At 34.4% G+C, this 25,474-nt stretch overlaps 1 protein-coding gene across 8 annotated transcripts in view; it reads left to right on the top strand.

The window, feature by feature from the left end:
* The window catches only part of LOC311441429 (uncharacterized protein), a 312,197-nt gene that overhangs the window by 73,259 nt on the left and 213,464 nt on the right, over positions 1-25,474 (top strand). The window contains exon 5 of one of the 8 annotated variants that reach the window (XM_084529559.1): positions 16,827-17,175. The exons of the other annotated variants lie outside the window; for them this stretch is intronic. Coding sequence (XP_084385685.1) covers positions 16,827-16,963 — 137 coding nt within the window. The 3' untranslated portion in view covers positions 16,964-17,175. Of the gene's footprint in view, positions 1-16,826; positions 17,176-25,474 lie in introns of those variants that run through there. 8 annotated transcript variants of the gene reach the window in all.

Genomic DNA, 25,474 nt, shown 5'->3' with positions numbered 1-25,474 from the left:
CCTTCAGTAGTCATCTTGATTGCTGCTGTTGGCAGTGTGTGGCCAGGATGCTGTTACTTGGCTAGGCAAGCAGCAACAAAAAAATATCCTACTTGTAGTTAGGTACTTGGGAAAAGTATGAACTGTTTGGGAGCTGAATGTAAACACAGAAGAAGTTACTGAATTATGGGTTTATTCAGAATTATTTTCCAGGGATAGGTTTGAAGAAGCCTTTTTAGCAGAAAGAACAATGGTATAGGAAGATGATGTCAGCCTAAAAAAAAAAAAAAAAAAAAAAAAAAAGTAAAGCTTCACTTGCTTTGCTTCTTGTGTTAGAAAAAATAATACCAGGCAACCAGTACTGTGTTTTCAGCTTCACATTTCACTGTAAAACAGCACATTTCTTTTTCATTTCAGATGACATTTTATGTTAAGCCTATGACAGTTTAATTTCAGTTAACCACTGCTAACAGTGCAAATGTACAAAGGAAGCAGGCAGTCATGCAGTCATTGACTGTATATGTAAATGAAGTAATCCATTGTGTTAGGTCATTGTGGAGGATGCTGGTTGTTTAAAAAAAAAAAAAAGTTCTTCTCCCAATCATTCTGAAAACCTTTCTGCATGACTGACACTTATAAAAAATATTGTCTATAGTTATGCAAAATTACATGAAGCTGTAATAAATTGAAATGTTACACTGAAATATCAAGTCACAATTTCTTTGCTGATTCAGTGTTCCACATGTCTGTTAACTGACTCTATTTTGAGGCTTAACCTTACTTTCATTTTCTTCGTTTTCAGACACATCCCTGTTGTCTAAATGCATTGTAGTTACTGTCTTGTTGTTTTCAGAGGATGTAAGAAGATTCCATACAATGCTATACCTTAGTTAACCAGAGAACTTGAGATTTGGGATTATAATATACTTCTGAAAATGTTGTGCCACAGGAATGATTATTTTTTACATCTTTTTAATTACTGTCTGTCATTTAAAGTACATTATCCAGTATTAATCTTATAGAACTTCTGGTAACAGCCTCCTCCGATTATGGGGCAGATTTGAGTATTTTCTGCTTGAAGTCCTATCAGTGTGAAATCCTTTCTAATTTGTGAGAGCCATTGACTGCAAGTAAGTGCCAAACCCAGCAATGATTTAATGCATTTTTCTTTTATTTCCTTTGTTTTTCTTTCCCCAATCACCTCAAAACACATACAGATAATTTTCACAAATGTTTAACAAGGAATTCTTCAATGGAATTATTACTATAGGTTGATTCGGTTTTGCTGGTGCAAATTTTATTCATTACTCTATAAATGTTTTTTAATTTGTCCTTAGGCAAAGAAATAGTAATGTATGGGTTTCTCAGTATATTAATGAAAGGTTGTGACTTTCTGAGAAGGGTGTGCAAAATTAAGAAAAAGGACAGGGAGTGAGATAAAGGCATAAAGAAGATAGATGAAAGGATATCTGGATAACCTGTGCCTTCACTAGTAGCTTTAGTACTTTTATTTCCCCATTGGGATGGACACAGCATAATCCCATTTATTTCATGGGACTGCTTTTAGAAAACTTGGTAAGAGCAACAGAAGAGGGGTGCTTTGAGGAAACACTTGATTTTTCTGCAAAATAAAATCGCATCCTTGCAACATGTGAAAAAAAAAAAATCAAATCTACTTCAAAGGAACCCCTTCTATCCCTCTTATTTGTACTTGGCATCCTGTGCTGAAATTAGTCCCATGGAATCAGTTATTAAAATCTGTATTAAGGCTCTCATTAACTTTGCATTGTGCCATACGAATGGGTCTCTTAAATGTATGGGCTGTTCAGCAAATGCTTGGCATCTTAAAAATAGTAGACTAGTCATTAAAAACATGCAATAGTATTGTTATAACAATATGATTGTTGTCATGCAGATCGTTTACTGGGCACTCTATACATGTGAGAAATCACATTTATGTGGTATAATCAAAGTCAATGACAGTCTTCCCTTTGATTTCAATAGGCTTTGGATCAGGCTTATTGAGAAGTACCATTAGCTGTCAGATGTGTTTTTGAGATGATATGTATCAATCTGATTAATTAGCAGCAATCTAAAATGTTTTCATGAATGGTTCCTTTAAATTCAGGCTCACATAAAGGACTCTCTAATATCTCATTGTTGCAGTTCCTCCTACAGACCTTTTAAATTCCAGTTAATTCCCATTTGATAGTAAATTTAAGCTCCCTACCAACATAATTGATTAAATAACAGGGATCATAATGAAGTTCCAGTAATGCTTTCTGCATGTAAAGCTAAAAAGGGAATAATTACTGTCAAGGAAACTTCTGGATTCATCTTTCTCAGATTCTGCTTCTTTCTGAATAATCTAAGATTTTTTTTCAATCTTTTGAACTTTTCCAGTTTCGTTGTATTGCATAAATAAGGATGCTTTTTTATCACTTCCATTTTACAGCAAGGTATCACATAGTAGAAGCAACCTTCACATCAGTGTGTTCCTATGCAAACCTTTCCAAAGACATGGTTTGTATCTACAGAAGGACCTGCTCTTTTTTCCTGGAAGAGCATTTTGTACATAGAATATTGACAACTATGTTGTCCTGATGTTAGGGCTGAGAAGCAAATATACTTTCTTTAACACTGATATGCGTGTACACAGACATCAGCATTCATTGTAGAGGAGCTAGAGGTCTGCAGGTTTAAGTAGTTCTAAAATTGCAATGTATCTTTCAATTCTATCAGTTGCTGTATTGCTATTCTTCTTTGAAATGTGATCTGAAAATTATCCAACATGCAAAGCAAAAAATAAACATTAGGAATTATTTTTTGCAGAGAGTTTTCCTCTTAACACATTGCTTATTAATTGAAGCAATAAATTCTGTAGCTTTCATCATTGGTCAATTTCAGTCTGCTAAGAAGCATGAAATTTTATCTTCATCAATAAGTTTTCCTTTAAGGAAGCTATATAAAAATTAATTACAATGAGTATAGTATTTTCCATTAAGATAGCTTTGTTTTCATCATTAAAAAAAAAAAAATTAACTAGATTTTTATTAACTGTTTTCTTAAATACCTGAGGCTGATCATATTTTCTCTTTACTTTGTATTAGTGAAATACAATCATATAGAAAATGATCCTTTTACATTCTAACTGGTGAGTTAGACTAATAACCTTTGCTTAAAACATCTGTTCTTGAATATTGAATATTATTATTTATTTTTTTTTCCTGGTTAGGTAAACTTATCTCATGCTTGGATTTGCTTATTTCCATGAGCCTCTGACTGCTTTTTTTTTTTTTTTTTTTCCTCCTAGTAATGATATTTCAGAATACTAAATTATGGAGAGATCCTTCTATCATTGATTGTGACTTTTAGTGTTTAGTCCTAAAAGGATGTGGTTATAAACTGCTGTTTCCCTCCTGGTTCTCCTTCCCTATCCTGATATGACTTTGGAGTTGCTTGGATTATTTCATCTCATCAGCTGTCTAGAAAACTAGACAATGACATAGCAGCTATAGAAATTTAACTTCACTTATGGCATCCTTGCCATGCCACTTCTGCGTGTTTCCTGGCTCCAGGCTTTCCAATTTATTTATCTATCTATTTATTTATTTATTTATTTTCTACACAGATTAGGAAAGAGATTCTGTCTATTTAGCCAGTTTACAGCTAGGAAGTTGCTTCCCTGTAGTGCCAACACACACTTTCATCACCATACCATAAAGGGTGTTTGGGCCTTCAGGAAAGTCCAAATGAGTTTTAGATGTGGATTTGCATCAGACTTTCCTTTACAGCTGTTCATACCTGCTATCACCTCGGAGAAACATGCCTTTATAACAGCCTTCCATATGAATGTGTCATTCAAAGATTCCTACTTTTGATAAGGTGGTTTATAAAATAGCTCAAATATTCTTGTTACTCTGTGCCTCATCCTCTCATCTTCTTTTCGTTGTTCATTCAGCTGACAGATAGATAGCTATAAAGGGATACTTATGCTTGGTATAAATGCTCCAGTCCATTTTTGCTGATTTCAAGCAGTTTTGAAAGCGTTGTTCATACATTCTCCTTCTTCTCAATGAATGCACACATCATATCCTCACAAACCTGTAGTCTTCTCCTCCCTTCATTGTATCACAGGCGATAAACAGTGAGGCCCTCCAGGATATTTATGGGAAGAAAAAAAGACTCACAGTGGGACATCGGTGTCAGTTTTTCATGGAGTTTTCAGAATGTCATTTTCTTGGCATAAATGTTGCTGTAATTAAGTATTCTCCATGCAGCAAAATTGATTCTCCATTTTGCAGTTTATAAACTCAAGCATTTTTTTGTGAATCCACAGCTCATCTGCAAAGCCCTGTGCTAGTTTCACTCAGCATGCTCCATTTTCATGTTACTAATAGAAGCTACTTGTTTAAGAGAAAAAAGGGACTATTGAAATATAATCAAACACTACATGGGTTGTTGCTGTATTAAATCCATTATAATTATGTTGTTGGCATCCATGTGACTTTCATTGAATCTAGAAATAATGTTGACAGTAACAATTCTCTCAAAGGTTAAAAAAAATTATCCACTGAGAAAGCATATGAATGATCTTGCCATATATCTGTCTTTGAGTAAATAACTTTATAACTTTTATGATTTTTAGTCATTCCAAATAAAGACATGAAAATGAATCCTTGTTTAAAAATTCTCTTTACACATACTCCCTTACTTCCCACCCTTCCAAAGTACATATACAAAGAATAAAGTATTAGCCAACAAAATTTTGCTTACGTACATCTTATATCTCTTGGACTTACTCACGTGGACAGATTAAAAGGGTACTATGAGGGCATTAATCTGTATATTTGACTTTTTTAAATGAAATTAATTAATGAATCAGATTCAGCCTTCAGCTTGCACTCTTTTTACCTGTTGTATCACTTACACATATTTTTAAACATCTTTGTGTCACTGCTGTTTTTGAAATAACATGATATGCCAGTTCTGAGCTAAACAGTACTGGGCCAAGCCTATTCTTAGGAGTTTCTTAATCTACTTCATAACAACAATTGAAATAGTCTTGTTATAGCAGTAGGAGACAAAAAGATGACGGTTACTACCTGTAATAATTTGACTCTTTCAGGTACTTGTTAGAGACTCGTAAAAGAGGAAGAGAGTGCATTTGTGCATCCACATATTCCCATATATTTTGCAGAGTTCTGTTTTCTATGCATTTTAGTATTATAAGTAAAAAATACATGTACAGCTTTAGCGGTTACTTGAAATTTCAGATTTGGCTTAGCAAGCAAAGTGTGATTTAAAGTGTTCATGTATAACTGGTGCACAAATACTAGTTGCTTGAAGTAATTTGACTCCCTTTAATTATTTTACACCTGAAAAGGAAAAAACAAGTAGAAGCATAAGGATTTTTTGATCTTGTTTTTCTCTATTATTTGTTTGTTCTTCTAATTATGGTTTCCTAGCTCACAATTGCCTAGGTACCTGAGTCCTAAAAATCTCATTAATGCAAACTGTGGGAAAAGAAGAACCATTTAAATGCTAACCTATTCTCCAGCTGAGTCAGGTGAAAAGGTTGTAGTTATAAGCTGACTGCCAATTTTTTAAATTGTTTCAATAGATGAACTTTCCATTGTTCTTAGTCTTGCTTATTTTTATTATTTTTCCTGCCAGGGAAAAAAAAAAAAAAAAAAAAAAGTTTTTTTCCTGCTTGAGAATTTTATGATATATGGGTACCCAATATTGATTAGCATCTTCCAGAGAAGAAATGTTTACTGATCTTTTTACTTTGTCAGTTTAGTAAATGCATTTCTGTTCATTGCATCTTCTATCCAGGCTGTATACATTAGAAGGAGGAATATATGTCTTCATAGGCCAGCAGGGAGAAATTACAAGTGAAATATCCTTGAGCTTAATTGCTGTAGCATCTTGTGAATGGGAATCCCCAAGGGTGAAAGTCTATCTTTGAGTGTTCTCTTCATCTGCTGTAAGAACAGAAAGACCAGTGTTCTTGCCTGTTTAGTAGATGCAAAAGAACAATTTCAGGTTCTCTTTGCTTGTTCAGATTGAACCAGATGAGACCTTGGAACAACTATCAATTTGCTTACAAAAAGAATAAGAATGGCAGGAATAAAGGAAAGAAAAGTGAAGGAATAGAAAGTATGCTTGTGACCTAATGAGACCCAAATGCAGAACAGCAAACAGAAAAGACAGCAGGGGAAAATTCTACCCTCAGAGGGTGAGCTTGCAGTAAATGCAAACCATCCAGCATTGTTTGGTCTTTGCCTGCTTGCCAATCAGTCAGTGAAACTGGCTGCTAGTAAGGAATGATTATAGCTTTAGTTCCATGATTGCTCCCCTTTGCCAGAGAGTGTTCATTAGGAGGAACATTACTATTCCATTCTTTCTTTTAGTGCTGTAGGATGCTACTTGATTTATATATTTATTTTAGCTGTTGGGGAGGCAGGCAGAAATCTGAGAATTCATTCTAAGGAGGTCTGTGATAGTTGTTCTTTTTAATTAAATACTTTCAAAATGCCTTGAAGTCAACGAGATAATTTTTCTCCAATCTCCCTAACTTTTCTAACAAACTATTAAAAGTAATCTTGCTTCTAGGCTTGTGAAGCACTGTGGGTGGGAAAACCAATTACATCAATATTTTATTTTTAAAATTAGCATGTATTTTTCCCCCTATTGAGACCTGTTACATTTCCAGCAGTATTCAGTACAACTGAGTACTGTTAAATATACAATTGGCATACAATAAACTACCATTTATATTACCGTTGAGTGATTTGTTACAGTAGATAGAAACCATTCAATACCATTGACAAATAACAGACAGTTCATAGCTCTGAATTACTGTTAGACTATTTTTGTAATGAATGGAGACCTAATTTCAGCTCTGTTTTCTTGTGGGTGCCAGACAATTGTGCACAGCAGCAGAAGAAAGGCTTTATTTATTAAGCCTTGCAATGCAGTTTTGTCTAATTACTGCTGACTTGTCAGATAATAGTCAATAACCTTTGACAGAGAAGGTGAAACAACTCTTCTCACCTGATTCTTCTTGGCCAAATCATCTTTCAAGAAAGCAAAACTGTGTAACTGATTACTGAGAAATAATACAAAGTAGTAGTGTTTTAGAGGTCTTTAGGGTCCAGCTGTGTTTTAGATATAGAAATTTCCCTTTCTATCGCAATATTCTGGCAAAAAATTAAAGGCATTGTGCAGCTTTTAGTCATGCCTGGGTTAGGAGACTCGAGGGTCCACTCTGAAGTGTTGATGTTGTGCAAAACACACTAATACACTAATGTATTTCTGAGATCAGACCAAGCATTTTGTGATTTATTCCATCCAACCTTGTGTAAAACAGAAGGTATGAAGCACATTCTGCAGGTAGATTACCTTGGCATACCAATGTACATCTGGCACACAAGTGTAGGGTGCTATTTTATTTTCTGGCTAACAACCAGGGTTTACCTGAAATAGATAAGGAAAAACAAAACAAACAAACAAACAAAAAAACAACAACAAGCAGTTTGAAAACTCTCATCAGTAATACAACTTGAAAGCTCATCTAGGGGCCATACTGATAAATGTGCAGAGAATAATATCAGTGACTTCTCTGCAATTCTTTTTCCCATCTCTAGATTCAAATGCATTTCTGTATTTTACCAAAGTAGCCTCCATCCAATTCATGCAAGTCACTCCCAGCAAGGTATGGACATTCTTGCAGAATCAGTTGTGTCAATAAGTGCCAATCTGCAATCTGCAGAAGTCCTTAGAATGAGTTTATGACCCTACCACTACCACTCAGTGCCAGTAATGAGTTATGAGTTTCTTATATGTTCATTCTTCTTGGAAAAAAAAAAATACAGTCCATCCTTCTCTTGTTAGATTATGAGAAGAAAGATCATATATTGTTGATAAAGACCAGCTCTGAAGCTACTGAGTCATGGTTACTTTATTAAAAGAGCTAAAAAGAGTAGCACATGGCTGGAGAATCTCAGAATGAGATTCAGAACTCACCTAGGTTGAAAAAGACTGAAGATCATCAAGTCCAACGGTCAATCTGACCTATGGAGTCCCACTCTTCTATATCCTTTCCTAGTGCCACAAGGAAAGGTTTATTTCCTTAAGAAAATAAAAAGGTATACAACCTGTTTAGAAAGAAGAAATATATATGTATCCTCAGTTGAAAAATAGCTTATTAAATCATAGCTACTAAAGACAATAAGTTCTACAGATAATGATAAAATGGGATCCCCCCCTTTCCCATCCAGTGATAATTTTCATGCTCTTTCAAGACAACAAATGCAACAAACGTTTCTGCTTAGTGGTAAGCAAGGACGCGAATGTGTTCTGATATACTGTAGCAAGGAGAAGCAGGAAAATGCTGCCAAAAGTAGTAGACCAAATAGAAAACCTTGATAATACTGGACTAGTATGAGTGTTACTACAAACAGAAGCTCTTAAAAGGAAACAAAGTTTCAATAGTAATGCCTAAAGAAATGTTTGATCAAATGAACAGCTTACTGAGCCTCTAATTGCAGTAATGTTGGATAATGAATGTAGTTTGTTATAAATAAGAATCCTTTTATTCTCTGGAATCATCAGTGTTATTTCAAATTCCTCTTACTTTGAGAAGTTGTGGTTTGTAATAAGCAACCGAATTTAAACCTGCTATTAGAATGTGATATGGTGACCTTTTTCAACACTTCTTTCTCCACGTTATTGAATGAATTACACTGATTATTGAGTGAATAACATTGATAAGGATCGATACAATTGGAATAACTGAGGTCCACCAATTTCTCACCAATATTGGTTTTCCAAGAAATGAGCTGAAGAAGAATTGGGCTCAGTGCTTTTTATTTATTTTGTCTTCAGTCAGAATGTGGTTCTTTAAGGTGCAGAGTATTTTCAGTTCTTGTTTAAAGTCAGGAGCTGAGTGAACCTAGCACTCTTTAAGATAGATTCTTGTTACCTACTAAAAGAAATAATCCTGTAGCTATGTGTTTTTGAAGGTCTGACACACCTTCCTGAAAACCTTCTTGCTGAAATGATTCTAAAGCTTTTCTCAAGCTTAAGTAAGCTTGAGAAAAGTAGAACTTAGTTCTTGGTCCTGAACTCATACATGTGATGAAAAGAAGAAATAAATGTTTTGGATAAAAATTACCATTAACATCAGCATGTTATGAGCACTTTAATGTTCATGAATGCAGCCTCATTTTGCTCATGTTTAGTAAGGTTACAAATTTTTTTTGTGTGTGTTTTGCATGAAAACTAAGCAACAGTCTCTCTGAAATGGTCGCTACAGGGAGCTTGCAATTAATGAATGCTTTCCATCAAAACTCAGCCAGCCTTAATAGCAGGAGAGTTTTGGAATATGTGACCACCCTGAAGGGCATGCTGGCTTCAATAAAAAGATATAGTTATCAAACATTGTTTTTCATTTCAGTAAATATGTAGCCTATGTGCATAGCCCAAGGACCAGAGATAGTCAGTGGCCTGCCTAAAGCTTTATACTGAAACATTCAGCTACAACAACAATAAAAAATAATAATAATAATAATAAATAAATCTTTTATATTGAAAGGAATTTAAATTGTTCTTCAAGTTGTTGAACAAATGGAACAAAGAATGAAACTATAACTGTAAATGTTGCTGAATGATCTTTGTTTAACTATTTACTTTGCTTTAAAAACAGAAATTAACTACTTCATATGCCTATACCTGAAGCCTAATAGTAGTCCTCAAGAATAATAACTTCTCCAGCTGAAACAGTAGGAGAGAGCGTTGGTTGCACCAACTAAGTAACACCTTTTCTCCATCTTGTGATTATCCATAAACCACACATGTGCTGAGTCACTACATTTCAATAAAATGTGAAGAGTGAAATATAGCTGAGAAAATTATACAAACATTGAGGGAATAAAAAGATTGTTAAATGAAAAAGTAACTGTATTTGGTAAACAGCCTTTGGGGGATCTCTTGATTTTACGCAAGCACAATACAGTTAATAACTTCCTGAAGGAGCATGTCGAACTAGACTGTCCTTTCTACAATACAAACATATAAAGGATAGGCAATCAGGGATTCTCACGGTAAAATTTTCTGGCTTTGATGACAAGTTATCCAGGCAAGAGACACCTGTTCATAAATTGGGATAAATTATGTAGTAATTATGTAGCTGAAGTAATCTTCACAGAACCTCTAGCTCCCATATTTACCCTGGGGCTTCATCCACGCACCTTCAAGAACCAAAAACCACTCACTGTCATCAAGGACTATATTGCTTTCAAGGTAAAGTATTAAGCTGGGGAGTTGACCTACTTGCCAGGGTATTTAATTAATTAATTAAAAGTGGTACTTTTCAGGACCCATACATCTCCCAGATTGTCCCTATTGTTCCCACTTATGCTTGAAAGTAGAAAGAGTTGGCATATATTAGGGTGAGATCCTAAGAACGTCTGACAGGAATTAAGAGAGTTAACAGTGGGAGTTAGTAGTGGGAAGCTACAGTTTGGGTCCCTTTGGGGTCTAAAATGTTTTCACCTAGTGAGTGTGTACATGCTTTTTACCCATAGGAAGTGAGTGATTTAACAAAACAAGCCTAAGGATCCTTAACTGGGTGTTCTTTTCACAGTATATTTATACTTTTTCCTTCCCCTTCAATGGGCAATACCAGGAAAGATCAGGAACTCTTCTCAGCATAGCTGTGAAAAATGGAGGCAATCATGCTAGGAGAACCTACTGACGTGGGTTCTCCATGTAGCTTATGAGCTTAGAAGCCTGAAGTGTTCCTTAAAGAAGTTTTCTGAGACTTTGGTCTGTTTGTGGGGAATAAATGTGACTCTATATTCTGTATTACTCACTGGAACACTTACTAACTGAAGCGTGGAGAAACATAGGTTGAATAGAGCTATTGGCCATTGGCACTGGACCTGGACAGAGGAGAGATGAATGCTGTTGGGTTGCTTAATGGAAAATTTGAAAGTCTCATTGCAAAGGAATGACTGAAAAACCTACTGGTTAGATGATTTTGAGTTACACGACTGCATTTCATACATTATCATATGTTTTTTCATTCATGACAGAAATCTTGACTTTCAGAAGAAAAACAAAATTAAACCCAGCTCTAGCAGCTTCTGTGGTTTGCTTGTCTTTTCAGGGTAAAGTTCAAAGTAGAACTTTCTGCTATTCCTCTTTCCGTTTAATAATATCCTAAAAATAAGTAGATATGAAACAAAAAATGACAAAACATCAGTGAAAAAAATATTGTGTGAATCTAACCCATTTTATCTGGATGGGAATTTGTAACTAGCTCCATTTAGCACCTACCCACTGTTTCTCATTCACTCCTGCTGTCTCTCTACGAAAGAATATTTTTCACACTGTTGCTTTGTCTAAAAAACTTAACATACCTCTTTCTGCCTCATTCACTTGCAACACTTTTCAACTGTAACATTTTTTTTTTTTCTCCTTGGTCTCTACCTCTAAATTTCTTTCTTCCTGTGTCATTATTTAAACTGTGTGGTTATATAACCAACTGGTGAGCTTCAGGTTTTATTAAGATTTCATTTAAAATAGAGGTTTCATTCAGAAGCCTGTAGAAATGAGAACCTAAAACTAAATATTTAAATGTGGCATTTCAATTTGATATCCAGAAATACAGCCTTACAATTAGTAGTGAAATAAGATTTAAATAAATAAATAAATAAGCTTCTGTTGAGGAATCATATTTGTAAAACTATAAGTGTTTATTCATCATGTATCATTTTAGACCAGAGGTGAAAATCCTGTTTCAGAGAGATATTAAGATTTTAAAATATATTTCAATTTATTTCATGAAACAGGAAAATGTCATAATTCTCCTCAAAAAAAATTTAAAATAATTGTTGTGGGTTAATCAAAGTCCTTCTGCTCCCCTCCTGCTCCCAAACTCTATGGTAATAAAATTCAGTGTTTGAAATGAAAGCTTGTTTTGAGAAGTATTAAAATGTTTCATTATGAGATAGAGAGAAAATAGTTATTTTTGAATCACTGCACTTCCCACTTTCACAACAAGCCACACTTCAGCTAAATTGCAGACTATGATCAGTGTTTTCATGCAGTAGACAATTTTTTCAAAGTTCTTACTGCTATTTCCAATTGATTTTAAGCATAGGGGGGTAATAAAAGATAGTATTATCTACCTGAAAGATACTAGTGAGTTAAAAAAAAGGTAATAAAAATAATCCCATAGGATTAAGTGAAACCAGGAAAATGCTTTCATCCCATTGGATTTGGCTTTCATAGAAAACTTTTTCATTGACCCCTGAAGACAAACAGCCAAAATACCTCAGTATGTAACATACCTCAGATAGAGGATCACACCATGAATTTGCCATCGAGATGTATCCTGAGCCCCAGATGTTATCAGGTCATCTTCTTACTATCCTGAAGAGCTTAACAAAATGTTTTCTAAAGGCTGGACCCTTCCCCACTAAAAGAGGGGAAGGAGATGTTAGGTTATATATATATATATATATATACACACATATATACATATATACATATATATATATACACACACACACACACACACATATATATGTGTGTGTGTGTGTGTATATATATGTATATATGTATATATGTATATATATACATATATATACATATATATAATATAATATAATAATAATAATAATATATAAATAATAATAATATATATAAATATATATATATATATATTTTGTCATTGTTATTAATTATATCTTCAGGCAGTCAGAGCTATTTTTTCCATTTATCTTGCATCAGTAAAATTACTGGTTGAATTTGAGCAGCAATCAGAAGTGAAAGGTACCCTCTTAATAAGCCATTTATTTAAGTTGGCCCTGAGGCACGCTCATGTGGTTCATCTGTCTTTCCTTTAGCCTACTCATTCAAATGTTGTTGCAGATATCATGGATACTATGAATAGTAACTTGTGATTATTAAGCAGCAAGTTCCTTGTCAAACGTACCCTATTTATCTGCAAAATTCCAGGCCCATTCAGAAAACTGAAGAAATTGTAATGTAGCATATATTTAAGTAAGTTTAGTAAAGGACTACGAGCTTCTTCATGCCAAATCTGAACTTGTGGAACATTTATTTCAGGGTAAGTAGTAGGAAATTTGATGAATACGCAATAAGAGCAATTTCTCTCTGTTTATATACTCATGGAACATCTTTGGATTAACTTTTAAGCCATTTCAAAACATTTTTATAAATTTTATTATTTTCTCCCTTTCTCTGGACTTCTAATGCTGTGTGGTTAATGTATGTTTATTTTTGTTAGTTAAATGGAATACAAACAACTTCTAGCCTATGATTGTTACTGGTGCCTGGTGGTGCTCTCTGAATCCATCAGCGTTCACTGCTTTGTACCTCTTAAATATGTAAAATTGTTTGGAACAGGAAAAGGCAAATCTGTCCAACAAGTTTAATGCCAACAGAGTATAAAACATTAAAACTACTAGCTGAGACTACAATGCGGTCAGTATTATCAGGTAAAAATTATGTTATAAGGGTAATTTCTAGTAGGTATAGAAATTAAATTGGATACCTTTAGCAATATACATGTATAATCTACAGTTCAATCATACACCTTCATTATTTACCCAGTATTTAGTATCTTAATCCTTCTTTTATTTGTTATTTTTTAAAGGGATTAGCATTGCAAGACATTCCTACTGGTTTATTGATTTATTATGTATATTATGAATGACTCCTGAGGACCATAATAATTAAAAGGAGTGTTATTTCATTCTATACAAATATTTAGGGAAGCAGCCAACATTACATAGCATTATTATGAGAAGCCCCATTTCTTCTAATATCAATGTCACCTTACAAAGCTTCTCATCTTCTATGAGGAAAGAAGGATTATTAGAACTGACAGAGTATTTTGCTTTTCAAGGCTATTATATTTCTTATAATTATTCCTTTTGAATTTCTACATGCAGTGTGACTTCCACTGGAAACCTGTTTGCCCTGTTAGTCTGACAGCAGTTTAAACAAACAAGTTGCTGACTTCAGTATTGAATTGTCCAAATGAAACTGCTGTTAGACATTTAAACAAGATACCTGATGTGATTCCTTTTTTTCTTTTATTTTGTGAACAGAAGAGGTTGGCAGATATCTTAATGTGAGCCTTGGGTTTCAACAGATGTACTTAAACTTTAATCGAATTGAAAACCTAATCTTCCTGTCTGTGTATGATTTTTTTCCATGGTCATTGCCAAGGTTTTGGCATCATTTGGGAAGAGAGTATATAAAGAAAAAAAATAAAATAAAATAAAAATAAAAAAAAAGACCTACAGAGAGTTCTTTTTTTACCAAAAAAGAGAATTTCCAATGAGCTAACAGTGTTATGTATTTCCTGTTCAGTTCATAATTTGGCATTTATCTTTTACAAGAGATGCTGCTGTTTTTAGTAAGCACAAATTGCTTTCTCTGGGGTTTTCTATTAAAGGTAAAGAATGGAAGTAGCATAAAAGCAGCATGTATGTTTTGTAAATTACATGTTTTTTTCTTTTTTCTAAAGAGAGCTGTAGTAGCCTTCAGTCTCATGGGGCAAAGATATACTTTCCATATGTTGAATATATACACGTGTGTATACATAATATACATATATTTTTTTTCATTTTGCCTTGGGTTATAATCACATCAGATGTCCAAGTCTTAGGCTGAGGAGATTCTCTAAGGAAAATGCAGGATGCCACAGGAGCTGATTCAGTGGGTGGTACTCTTCCTTTTGAGTCAGAGCTGAATAAATGTCTTGGCATGTGATTCTGGAAGGAAATATCTTAGTAGGAAAGAAAATTGAAGTCTATCATTAGGATAATTAACTATGTTGTCATAACCTGAATATGTCAGTAACAGCAATAGATAAATTTCATCTAGGATAACCCCCCGCTTTTAAGAAGGTTTGCATATGACTGGAGGGATTGCTTTCTTCTGTTCAAATGAGGTGTCAAAAAGAATTAAAAATTTTACAGCCAGGTAAAAATGGCAATAAATGCTTTGTATTTGAATTGGACTTTGGACTTACAACCTCCATTTAAAAAACACTGGGAACAGATGCCCAGGTGCAGGACCCAACATGGTGGTGGTAGAGGGCAGATGGGCTTCTCAGAGCAGAGAAGATAACTTTCCTTCACTCTGATCCTGGATACCATCTGTACCATGCAATTACTTGCCCACAGGTCATCCTGATTTCAAGAAACTTGAGAAACTGATCACCTACAGCTGCTAAGAAAATAGCTGTCATTGAGGTGTTTTTTTCCTGTCCTTGCAGATGCAGGCATAGGCATAGTAACCTACACATTCACAAGAGCTGGCAATGAAAATGCTGGCCTTGCAAAAGCTCTCCAGGCTTTTCACCTTGAAGAAACATACCCAAAGAAGAAACTCAGATAATTGTAACACTGTGCTATCTGGTCTCAGAGAGGCCCTGCTGAAAAATATGTGAAAACTATGGGAGTTCATCTTGAAATATTTTCATTATCTGGGTTTAAATACTTTTTAGAACCAGTCTTGAAAACGAGACACTAAATATTTAAAGTGTGATCCATGAAGATACATGTATATTTCTTCAGTGTGAATTGTAGCTAGCTAAATGTCCTCTAGAGGGAAATAATAATAAATTAATAAGTAAGAAAATCTTTCCCTGAGGCTGAAAGATACAATTTGCATTTTTAACACAACTTTTGTCAGTAGTAATTATTATTAATCTGTTTGTTCATAGTTTCATAGAGTCTACATTTAGACTTTGTGTAGAATTCATTTAGTGTTCGTTGCTCAGATACTGTGGCAATGAGTGTAGAGGGCAAACAGACATGATGACTATCTGATGGCTTATTTGTAAATGATTGTATGAAGGAAAACATGCTTATCAAATGATGTGTTTGCCTTCATGTATCAGGCATCATTCTAAAAGGTATTAAATTTGATTTTAATTTCAGGTTGTTCTTTATAGAGTGAGCCAGATACTCACAGTTTAAGTTGGCAGTACTTCATAAAAGTCAGTGTGTTTTGAAGTTAATGAATTTTTCCATTGTGTATATGAACTCAGTATCTGCTGTATGCTCAAAGTGTGTCACATCCTTGAAAGAGGACATGAAGTGAAAAGGTAGAAATTTGGAGGTAGACAGACACTCATTTTGTGTTATTGCAGTGTATATAGTATTGAGATGATGAAACTGGGGCCAAGCCTCCATTTACAACCCTGAAAGAGAATAAATCAGGCTCATCAACAAAATAACTCTGCCAGCAAAAACTCTACCGTGGAGTCAAAGGAGGACTTTCTGATGCCAAATCTTAGATACGTAACTATCACAAGAAAATGTAGAGAAAACGAAGTCTGAAGACATCTTATAATCAGATATATTTGTGTCACTGCTACTTGAAATTGATCTTAATTTGTCAAAATGCCTTGTGATTTGCTTAGGAGCACATATTACCTTAACAATTAAATATTAAATATTACATTGAATAACTTGACTCAAATTATTTGACATTTGGTGGAAGTTTTCTCTGTCTAGGAGAGGAAGATGTGGACATCTGTGCTTCTAAAGAACTCTGATGTTTGGCAGTTGGCATGGATTGTTGTTTTGAAAGATTAGCTTGTGCGGTGCTGATGTGTTAAAACTGAGGCATGGATTATGTGGACAATTATCCACAGCAGTCAGTAGGCTGCATCTGAGGTTTCCCTTCAAATGTATGCAAGTATGAAATTTAGGAATTGCTTCTCTGCACCATTGCCTTGATTCTGCTTTTTTTTTTTTTTTTTTTTTTTTTTTTTTTTTTTTTTTTTTTAGACAGCTTAATGGGCTGTAATGCATCTTTGTTGCTCCTGAGAGTGTTTACTGTGTTCATGAGCAAGAGAATAGACAATGGATTTGGCCTATCAGCTTTAGAAGGTTATAGATGGTGCATACACCTTAGCCTAGCCTGAAATGTCTACTCAGCAATCCTGTGGTGGATGGAATGGAGAAAAGAAACGGTGTGAATACTCTTGTCAGTGTCTAGCTTCCAAATGGATCTCAGACATACCTATGAAAAGTGGTAAGGGCTGACAAACAAGCGTGTAATAGATTCTGTAATGTAACTATATATTACATTATTTTGACTCCTACTAGTGCCCACTAAGAACTGTTCTTAAATAATATACAGACTGAAATGGTTCATGTTACATTGGTAATGGACAAACACTGCCTTTTTTCTTTTTCCTTAGGCCAGTTTTTGCAAACACTGTGCCTGAAATTTTGTGCAAGGTTTCAATCAATTCTTGTTATGGAATCATGACTAATCCTAATCCTCCTTTTTAAATAGCTCTATAAATTCTTGAACTAAGATGGAAAGAGTGGTGGTGGTGGAGGGTGGGCAGGAAACAATAAAGTTGCTTAAATTAGCAACTTTGTGACTTTATGGTATTTTTGTGACACTTGATCACAGTGTAGCCAGAAGCTACAGCACAAATCTAACAGACTTGAAACTCACAAAAGAAAGGACTAAAACCAAGGCTAATTAGCTTTCATTTAGAAAAAGAAAAAAGAAAAAAGAAAAAAAGAAAAAAGAAAAAAAAAAGGAAAAAGAAAAAAAAAACAGGAAGGAATACTTTACAGACATACTCTCCTTCAGGTTATGGCACACTGAATTTTTTACAACCTATAAAAAAAAAAAAAAGCTACACATAAGGCCATCAATAAAGTTTGCTGGGTGGAAAGGATAATCCTTATTTCCTTCAGTCTGAAGTGGATTAAACATTTTTATATGCTGGTAGTAGAGAGAAAATAGATATATTTGTGTCTTTTCAACTAGTTTAGAACCACAAGGCTCACCTGGGTTGTTGTATGTGGGACTAAATACTGTCTGACTTGTAAAATAAATGTAAAAATAATTTTAACATCTTTGTCTGCATTTCATACCTTGAAACAATACCTAAGACAAGAAAGTCTATTATTGGGATTAGTGGCTTTGTTGTAGACTTATGTATGGTTTCTAATGAAATCATTTTTACAAGCAGTACTTGGTTATCTTCTCCACTGAAAAAGACTTAGGGTGAGAAAAGCTTGTTCCTGGACCATATGTCATATTTGATGCCATTATTGCCATATGTTCCATTTCTATTCTCACTTGCTCTATATAACTGATATTGATATATAGTGAGCATTACAAACAATGAGTCTGATCTGAGTGTGTTTGTTACATAAGGATTTCTGATCTGGAATTTACTATCATTCACATGTTGTAGATGACTCCCAGATATTCCAGAAACAGAGGGGACAATAGATTAAAGCCCAGTTGCTGATGTGAGTCTTGAAATACTGTATGCTAAATTGTCTTTACATTGTTTTTATTAAACAAATATTGCTTCAGAAAGTAAATCTCTCATCTACTTCCCACTGAGCAGGTTTAAAAAACATTTTCCTCCATTTCCCTAAAGTCTTACTGTGCAAACTACATAGCTCTCCCCACTGTGATCTGTTTTGCAAAAACAGACTATTAATTGAGGATGTTTTTCAGTATTGCCAAAAGGTCACTACTATCAATTATGGATAATATTTGTAAAGAAGTCTTGCCTATAAAGCAATATATCCTGAGTTGTCTAATTTGTTCACTGTAATAAGGCCAAGCCCACTTATTGATTAATCAATCTTTGTTGTCTGTTTGCTGATTATATCAGGAAGTCTCTTAATGTAATGGGATATCATGCATAGAGTTGCCTATGGGTAATGTATTACAAAAAATATTTATTGCTAATACTATATTGAATGTGTTTAACCTGTGGTGAAGCAAGAGATGATTTTTCCAGGACAGACTATTCTGGTTTGTTATGGTAAACTGCAAACCGAAACTAAAACCATCTTTGGATTTGAAATATGAACATGATTGAGTAAGGTCACCAACAGAGAAGCTTTTCTGGTTTGATCCTATTTGTAAATCATTACCTGATGTGTTCCATTCTGAAGTCTTAATGTTATGCAGTTATACTGCGTTATGGATGTACAATGCATGCATATAATCAAACAAAATCAAACTAAGGTTGTAGTGGTCAAAAAAATGTGTTTGGATAAATTAAAATGTTTTTCAGGCTATATTGAAAATATATTGAAATATATTTGGCTACTTTTTGGAATTATAGAAAGGAATCTGAGCATATTAAAATCAATCTTCATATGCTTCATATATTCAGGGTTTTTATCTTGTCCCAAATCTTAACAGTGATGTTTAGGGCACAGAGGAGTAATGACAAGAGTTATGTACATAGAAGACACTACGTTATGTATAATTATCATTATATCTGTTGGCATGAGTGTATCATTCCCACTAAATAATTTGCCTTATTTTGCTGTGACTCCGTGATTCATTTGTGTTCTTTTGTATTGTACTTGATGCAAATGAACCACATTGAACTGCCCCCTGCTCACTTTGTGCATATTTAAGCATTTAAAATGTCTTAAAAATCCTTTATCACTCTGCAGCAGAAAGATAAGAAAAATGTGTGAAAAACTCACAAACATGTAGAATTAGAAGTTGTCTATTAAATAACTATAAAATGTCTACAGAGTACGATATCTAAGATTTAAGCTGGAATTTGTGTCAGCATTCAAATAAAATAATATATTTTAAATTTAGGAGAAATAATGAACTGCTGATGCTGATGTTCAGTATTAGTATATCAATTTAATAATGTTTTTCAAAACTCATGAATTTTCCAATAAATGAATGCTTGATGATCATAGCATCTGCTGTTAGAATACTCAGTAGGACCAGAAAATCAATGGGAGAAACACAAGAACACTGAAATAATTTTACATTTATACTTCAGTATTTAATATATTATAGTTTGTGTGTTTTTTTTTTTTTTTTTTTTTTTTTTTTTTTGCTTGTATAATCACAGAATCACAGAATTTTCTAGGTTGGAAGAGACCTCAAGGTCATCGAGTCCAACCTCCAACCTAACACTAACAGCCCTCCACTAAACCATATCCCTAAGCTCTACATCTAAGCGTCTTTTGAAGACTTCCAGGGATGGTGACTCCACCACTTCCCTGGGCAGCCTGTTCCAGTGCCTCACAACCCTTTCAGTGAAGAAGTTCTTCCTAACATCTAACCTAAAACTCCCCTGGCTCAAAGATAAAGATGCTCATAATGTGACTTATTCTGACACAGATCGCATCAAGAGTAGTAAAACAGAAAGAATAAAAACGGTCCCTAATTATGGAAGCATTTATGCACTCAGAGTTCGATTTGTATTACTTATGTACATTACAGTTTAATGTTACATGGAGTGTTCAAAAGTTACGAACTTCAGTGACAAGACACCTATTTTAAAACAGTGGTGCCACATATCAGAAATGCCAGGCTTAATATCAACAGCATGTACCACATCTGCAATGCTTTCAAATTACAAAATAGTTTTCACCAGAGGGGTACTTAAAGTCACAGGTTCAGTTAATGCATTCATTGAGAATGAGTAAGTAAGAGTCCTCTCTAAAAAAATTTATACAATATAGTTATATAAATATAATATTATGATATAATAAATGTTTACATAATACAAATTTATAGTATATTATATAATATAAATATTATATTAATTACATATTATTATGTATTATGTTATATAATTATATAAATGTATATTGATTCCTAGTGGATTCTGGAATGTGGATTCAGCTTTTCTGGCTCTGGAAACCTAATGTTCAACATGTGGCCACCTGCAGTTTGTTTTATCATGGTAAAATTTTTGCACCTTTCCCCAGGGAAAAATGGAGAAATCAGATGCTTTCTGTTTTACACATGCTATGTAGATTATACCTTAAATATGTGACATGCAGCCTAAATCCAGACAGTTTTTTGGCCCTAGTACTGGCAACTTGAAAGATATCATATCACAAATTTTAAACTCATTTATGTGGTTATCACAGCTGTTGGAAATACAGTCTATTTGCTTTGCAGCATCCGGGCTGCATCTTTGAATCAGTGCCAACACAATTTCTCAGTACTGCCCCTCTTTGGGAATGCTGCAGTGGTATCGCATTCTTTAATTCTAGGGAAACTGAAATGGTGAGAGGGTTATGTCCATACTGTCAAATCCAGGACCAGACGTCAACATCTCCACAGAGAAAATACTCTCCCTGATGAATTTTTACAGTAAGAACTGAAGGGAAAAAAAAAAAAAAAAAAGGAACAGGAATAATCACTAAAATGCCCCATTGTGTGTTATTACCACAAGACTTCTCCTATGTTTAAGTGGGGACATAAAATATACATAGGTAATATAATGCTTAGCCTTTTTCTAAAGACAAAACAACTGTATAGAATAATAAAATGCCTTCCATAACCAAAGTACTATAAAAATTATTAAACATTACTATAACATTACTAAAGCATGAAAAAACAATTATTTCTATTATGTGTATAGAGCAGTTGTCACAATTCCTTTAAGTAAAGAATTGGGCTTTATTTCATTTAAGCGGTTGCCCACAATATAATGGATAGAATGATTAGTGTGATACTTTTCCTAGCTTTTTTTTTTTTTTTTTTTTCCATTTGTTATGCTATACACAGTTCCATTATACCTTTTTATGTTACTGCCTTGACAACAAGAACATATTCTTGTGTAAGATTTCCAGCAGTTTAATACAAGACTTTTACTCCAATGCCTATAGGGGCAAATGCTGACATAAAACAACTCCACAAAGTGTATGTATATGCACGAATGTACATACAGCCTGATATTACACTGATGAAAAAAGCTGGTTACTTAAGAAAAGTTCTTTCCAGATGAACAATATCATGTTCAAGCACTCAGGCTCTCCACTTGTGGAATCTCATGCAAGCCTAATGAGGAGCTGTCAACCCCTTATCTGTAAAGAATTCTGGTGTAGGTGGGAGGAAATCAAACTCAAACTTTGGACACTTGTATAATAACATGAACTGAAAAACAAGTATGCAGTAGTCAGCTTCAAATTCTCCAATATCTTGTCATTAACTACAAGCTAAGTTGCAAAGGTGAGAAAATAATGTACTGTGAGCTCTGCATGTGGGTTACTCTGATGTTGAGTGATTTGATTGATTTATTTAACTAGGGTCAAGTGAATGATCTTGAAACCAGAAAAGACATTCATCAGTTACGTACACACAGCGGTGTTTCGGAGGTTCTCAAAAATCCCTCTATAGACAGCAAGATATCACCACTGTACAACATAGTGGTGATGGCAAATGTTGTGCTTGATAGGTGATGAATGCTACCAGTATTCACATTTGCCAGTATGCTATTGTAAAAGTGAGAATGAATTTAGATGATTCCATTGATTGTGACCAGTTGAGAGTGGAGTGACAAAAACAGGGGTGAACTCTGTTCCCCATGCAGAGGAAGGGCACCTTCTAGGAAAAGAGGTCCATGAGATTCTGCAAGGATCTTACAGAAGATTTCTACCTGCCTTGCAATTGTCTTTCTCGTTGAACCTGACTTACGCTGTGGATGATAGACTGCCACTCACTTCAGCACCATTCAATCCACTATGTATTTGGGAAGATGGTTGTAGTCTGGGGTCTTAACTTACCTTGATGTTTTAAATCTATCAGGTCCTGAAATACAGTTTATCAGTACTGAAGCTTGTGGCACAAGCCTACACAGGAAGGAAGCTTTGTTTAGCATTTTCTTTTCAGATAAGCACATTAACTACAAAAGCTGGAGCCTAACAAAGTAATTTAACTCAAAGAAATTCAACATCCTTCCAACACATGGGGAGAAAATTTACTGCCTGTTTGTTTAACGTGTATTTATGCAGAAGAAATATGCTAATTTTATCACAGTAGTACTGTAAATATATTACAAAGATAGTTAAAGAAAAAAAGATAAATTTCTTATTCCTTATTGCCTTAAAGGGTTATATAATGTAGCAATGCAAAGGAAAATAAATTAAGCTTCTCTGGTGAAGGCAAGAAAACTTTCAAGGTTTAAAGGCATATTGGAAGAGATCTCTAGAATGACAAGAATTTTAAAAACACACACACGCACAAAAGAACATCCTATTCTTTCAGGCTTCAGACTCTTGACACAGGGCAATGCTTTTAATACACTGAAATATTAATCAGTAGGTAATTTGTAAAAACATACCTAAAAAGTGGCACATTTGTTAATTAGCATTTGGCAATCACTATGCTCTATGACCTCCAGTTCACTTGCAGAATGAGTATGTGGGTACTACTGAGGAGGTTATAAAGCAGTCTCCTAAGATCTGCCTGGTGCTCATCTCAGATTTTTATGTGTCCTCCTAAAGAACCTCCTATAAAGTATTCATGGAGAGAGCAGGCATGAGATTGGGTGAAATCCATTTTGACCTGATTTGGTAATTACTTTGTTTCTGCTTTTTCAGAAGAGTTAATTAAAGCTAAATGGTATGAGTTTATTGGCATCATAGTTAAACTTGACAGATTTTAATAAGACAACAGTCTGAGCTTGTCATATTTTTTTTTCTGATTCTAGTTCTTCCAGATATAGCCTTATCAAAGGAAGTTGTAAATCCGATCAGAACAAACAAAAACAGATTTATTGATCTGCTTTGTCAATACCTTTGGACAAATCCTGAAAGAACTCTAATTATCTTAGAAAACAAAGTCTTTCCAAATGGCAATTACATAATTGATTAGTTGCCACTCTTTTACCCTGCAGTCTGAAACACGAAGCTAAAGACTCTAGTTCAGCTCTTTGTAAGAGATCCTTGAATATGGATTGTTGTTTTAGAACAGCTGCTAAAGTTCCAGAAACTTCCAGAAGATTAAGTTTTTTAGAATATCCTCTCTTTGTCATGTAGAGAAATTGATTTCAGAATACTGCATTAATGAAGTGCTACGTAGCGTTTGACCTGTACTGTTACAGCCAGACACGGGCTTATAATACAGGATTTTGAACAAGAGAATACTTCCTCCAGTAATTTTTTCTATGCTATATATATTTTCTGTAGCAGTAGTACAAATGGAAACAAATGTTTTTGGATAAAACAGAGAAATGATTTACCAAGCATTTAGTAGCTGAATGAGGTGAAAGCAGGTTTCAGAACCATATACCTGTGAAGAAGTTTAGGAGACTATCTACAACACAATTTTGATACATGAAGATCAAGATGAAAGACGATCTAGCTACTAGTACTCCATAGAAGTGATCAAGCATAAAAGGGGACACATATGTCTTGTTGTATACAAGCATTTGCTCAAAATTCTTGAGGAATTCCAATAGGATGATCGAGTAAAATATAACCGTATGATATCACCATTTTATATAACTGCAAGAGCAAGAATTTTTATACTAAGTGCAATGGTTTTCTGATGAGTCCATTAACACTTTCAGTCTCTACTGAGAAAAGGAAGGACTCCAGCCTGCCTGCAAGACTTATTCCCCAAACCTGGGTAGGTTGGAAGAAAAAGACAGAACAGTGAGCTTGGAGATTTCATTGAGATAGTAGAAGGTTAGGCCAAGTCATTGGTAACAGAGGAAAGTTTAATTCTCAGCTAGTATTGCCGTTAACAAGATTTTTTTTTTTTTTTTTTTTTTTTGCTGCTGACATGGGACAGGAAGCAGGCAATGAAGCATTATTAAATACTTGTGGGTGATAGAACAGATTTCATCTCTGGTTTTGGGACATAGTTGAGTTCTATCTTGAATAAAGAATATTCAGTTACTTTATGATATCTTGTAAATCCAGTAAAATATCAACTACACTAGAGGTTACAATGCACATATTAATACCTTTTAAAACATTCACTCTGCCTTGTATCTCCTTACAATGGAAGATAAAAATTACTTGATCAGAATCCCCCTTTCAACATAGTAGCTGTTTTTTATGCCTGTCAAAATGTGACAGAAGGAGCCAGCCTCTCTTCATAAATAGAGAATGTGCAGAGTTGATTTGCGGTGATTCTTAGCTGTTATTCTGTTGGAGGAGATCTGTACCACTATCTCTTGTCCTGGAAGACACTCTTATCACCCCCTAAGAAGCTATTCCAAGCTACTGCACTTTGCACAAGCAGGAATAACACCTCTCTGGAGGGTAGGATGCTCCCAGTTAAGACTAAGGTGATAAAATCCATGTTATAATCCTCAGACCAATCCGCAAATATTTGTGGTGGGTTCAGAGTAACTGCAGACCCTTGAAATGAAGTGCTGGTAACCCCAAAATGTCATACAGATACCACTGTCATAGAGTAATGTAGTTTTTAATTCTAGCCATAGCATTTCTGTGTATAGCCCTACGTGTTCTGTGCATAGTTCTGTGCATAACATCAACATCAACTTATTTGATGTTATTTGCTTTATATAATCAATAGTTTTCAAGCTGAATTTTATTAATAGTGTATTTTACAAAAAGCAACAGGACGGTTATCACCACAAAATAAAAGGTCCCTGTGTGAAGAAGTATATTTAATTGATACAGTAGGAGTTACACTCTAGTTA

Source organism: Aythya ferina (assembly GCF_964211825.1).
Source record: "Aythya ferina genome assembly, chromosome: 9".
Classification (NCBI taxonomy): domain Eukaryota; kingdom Metazoa; phylum Chordata; class Aves; order Anseriformes; family Anatidae; genus Aythya; species Aythya ferina.
This window is presented reverse-complemented; position numbering and strand designations above follow the sequence as displayed.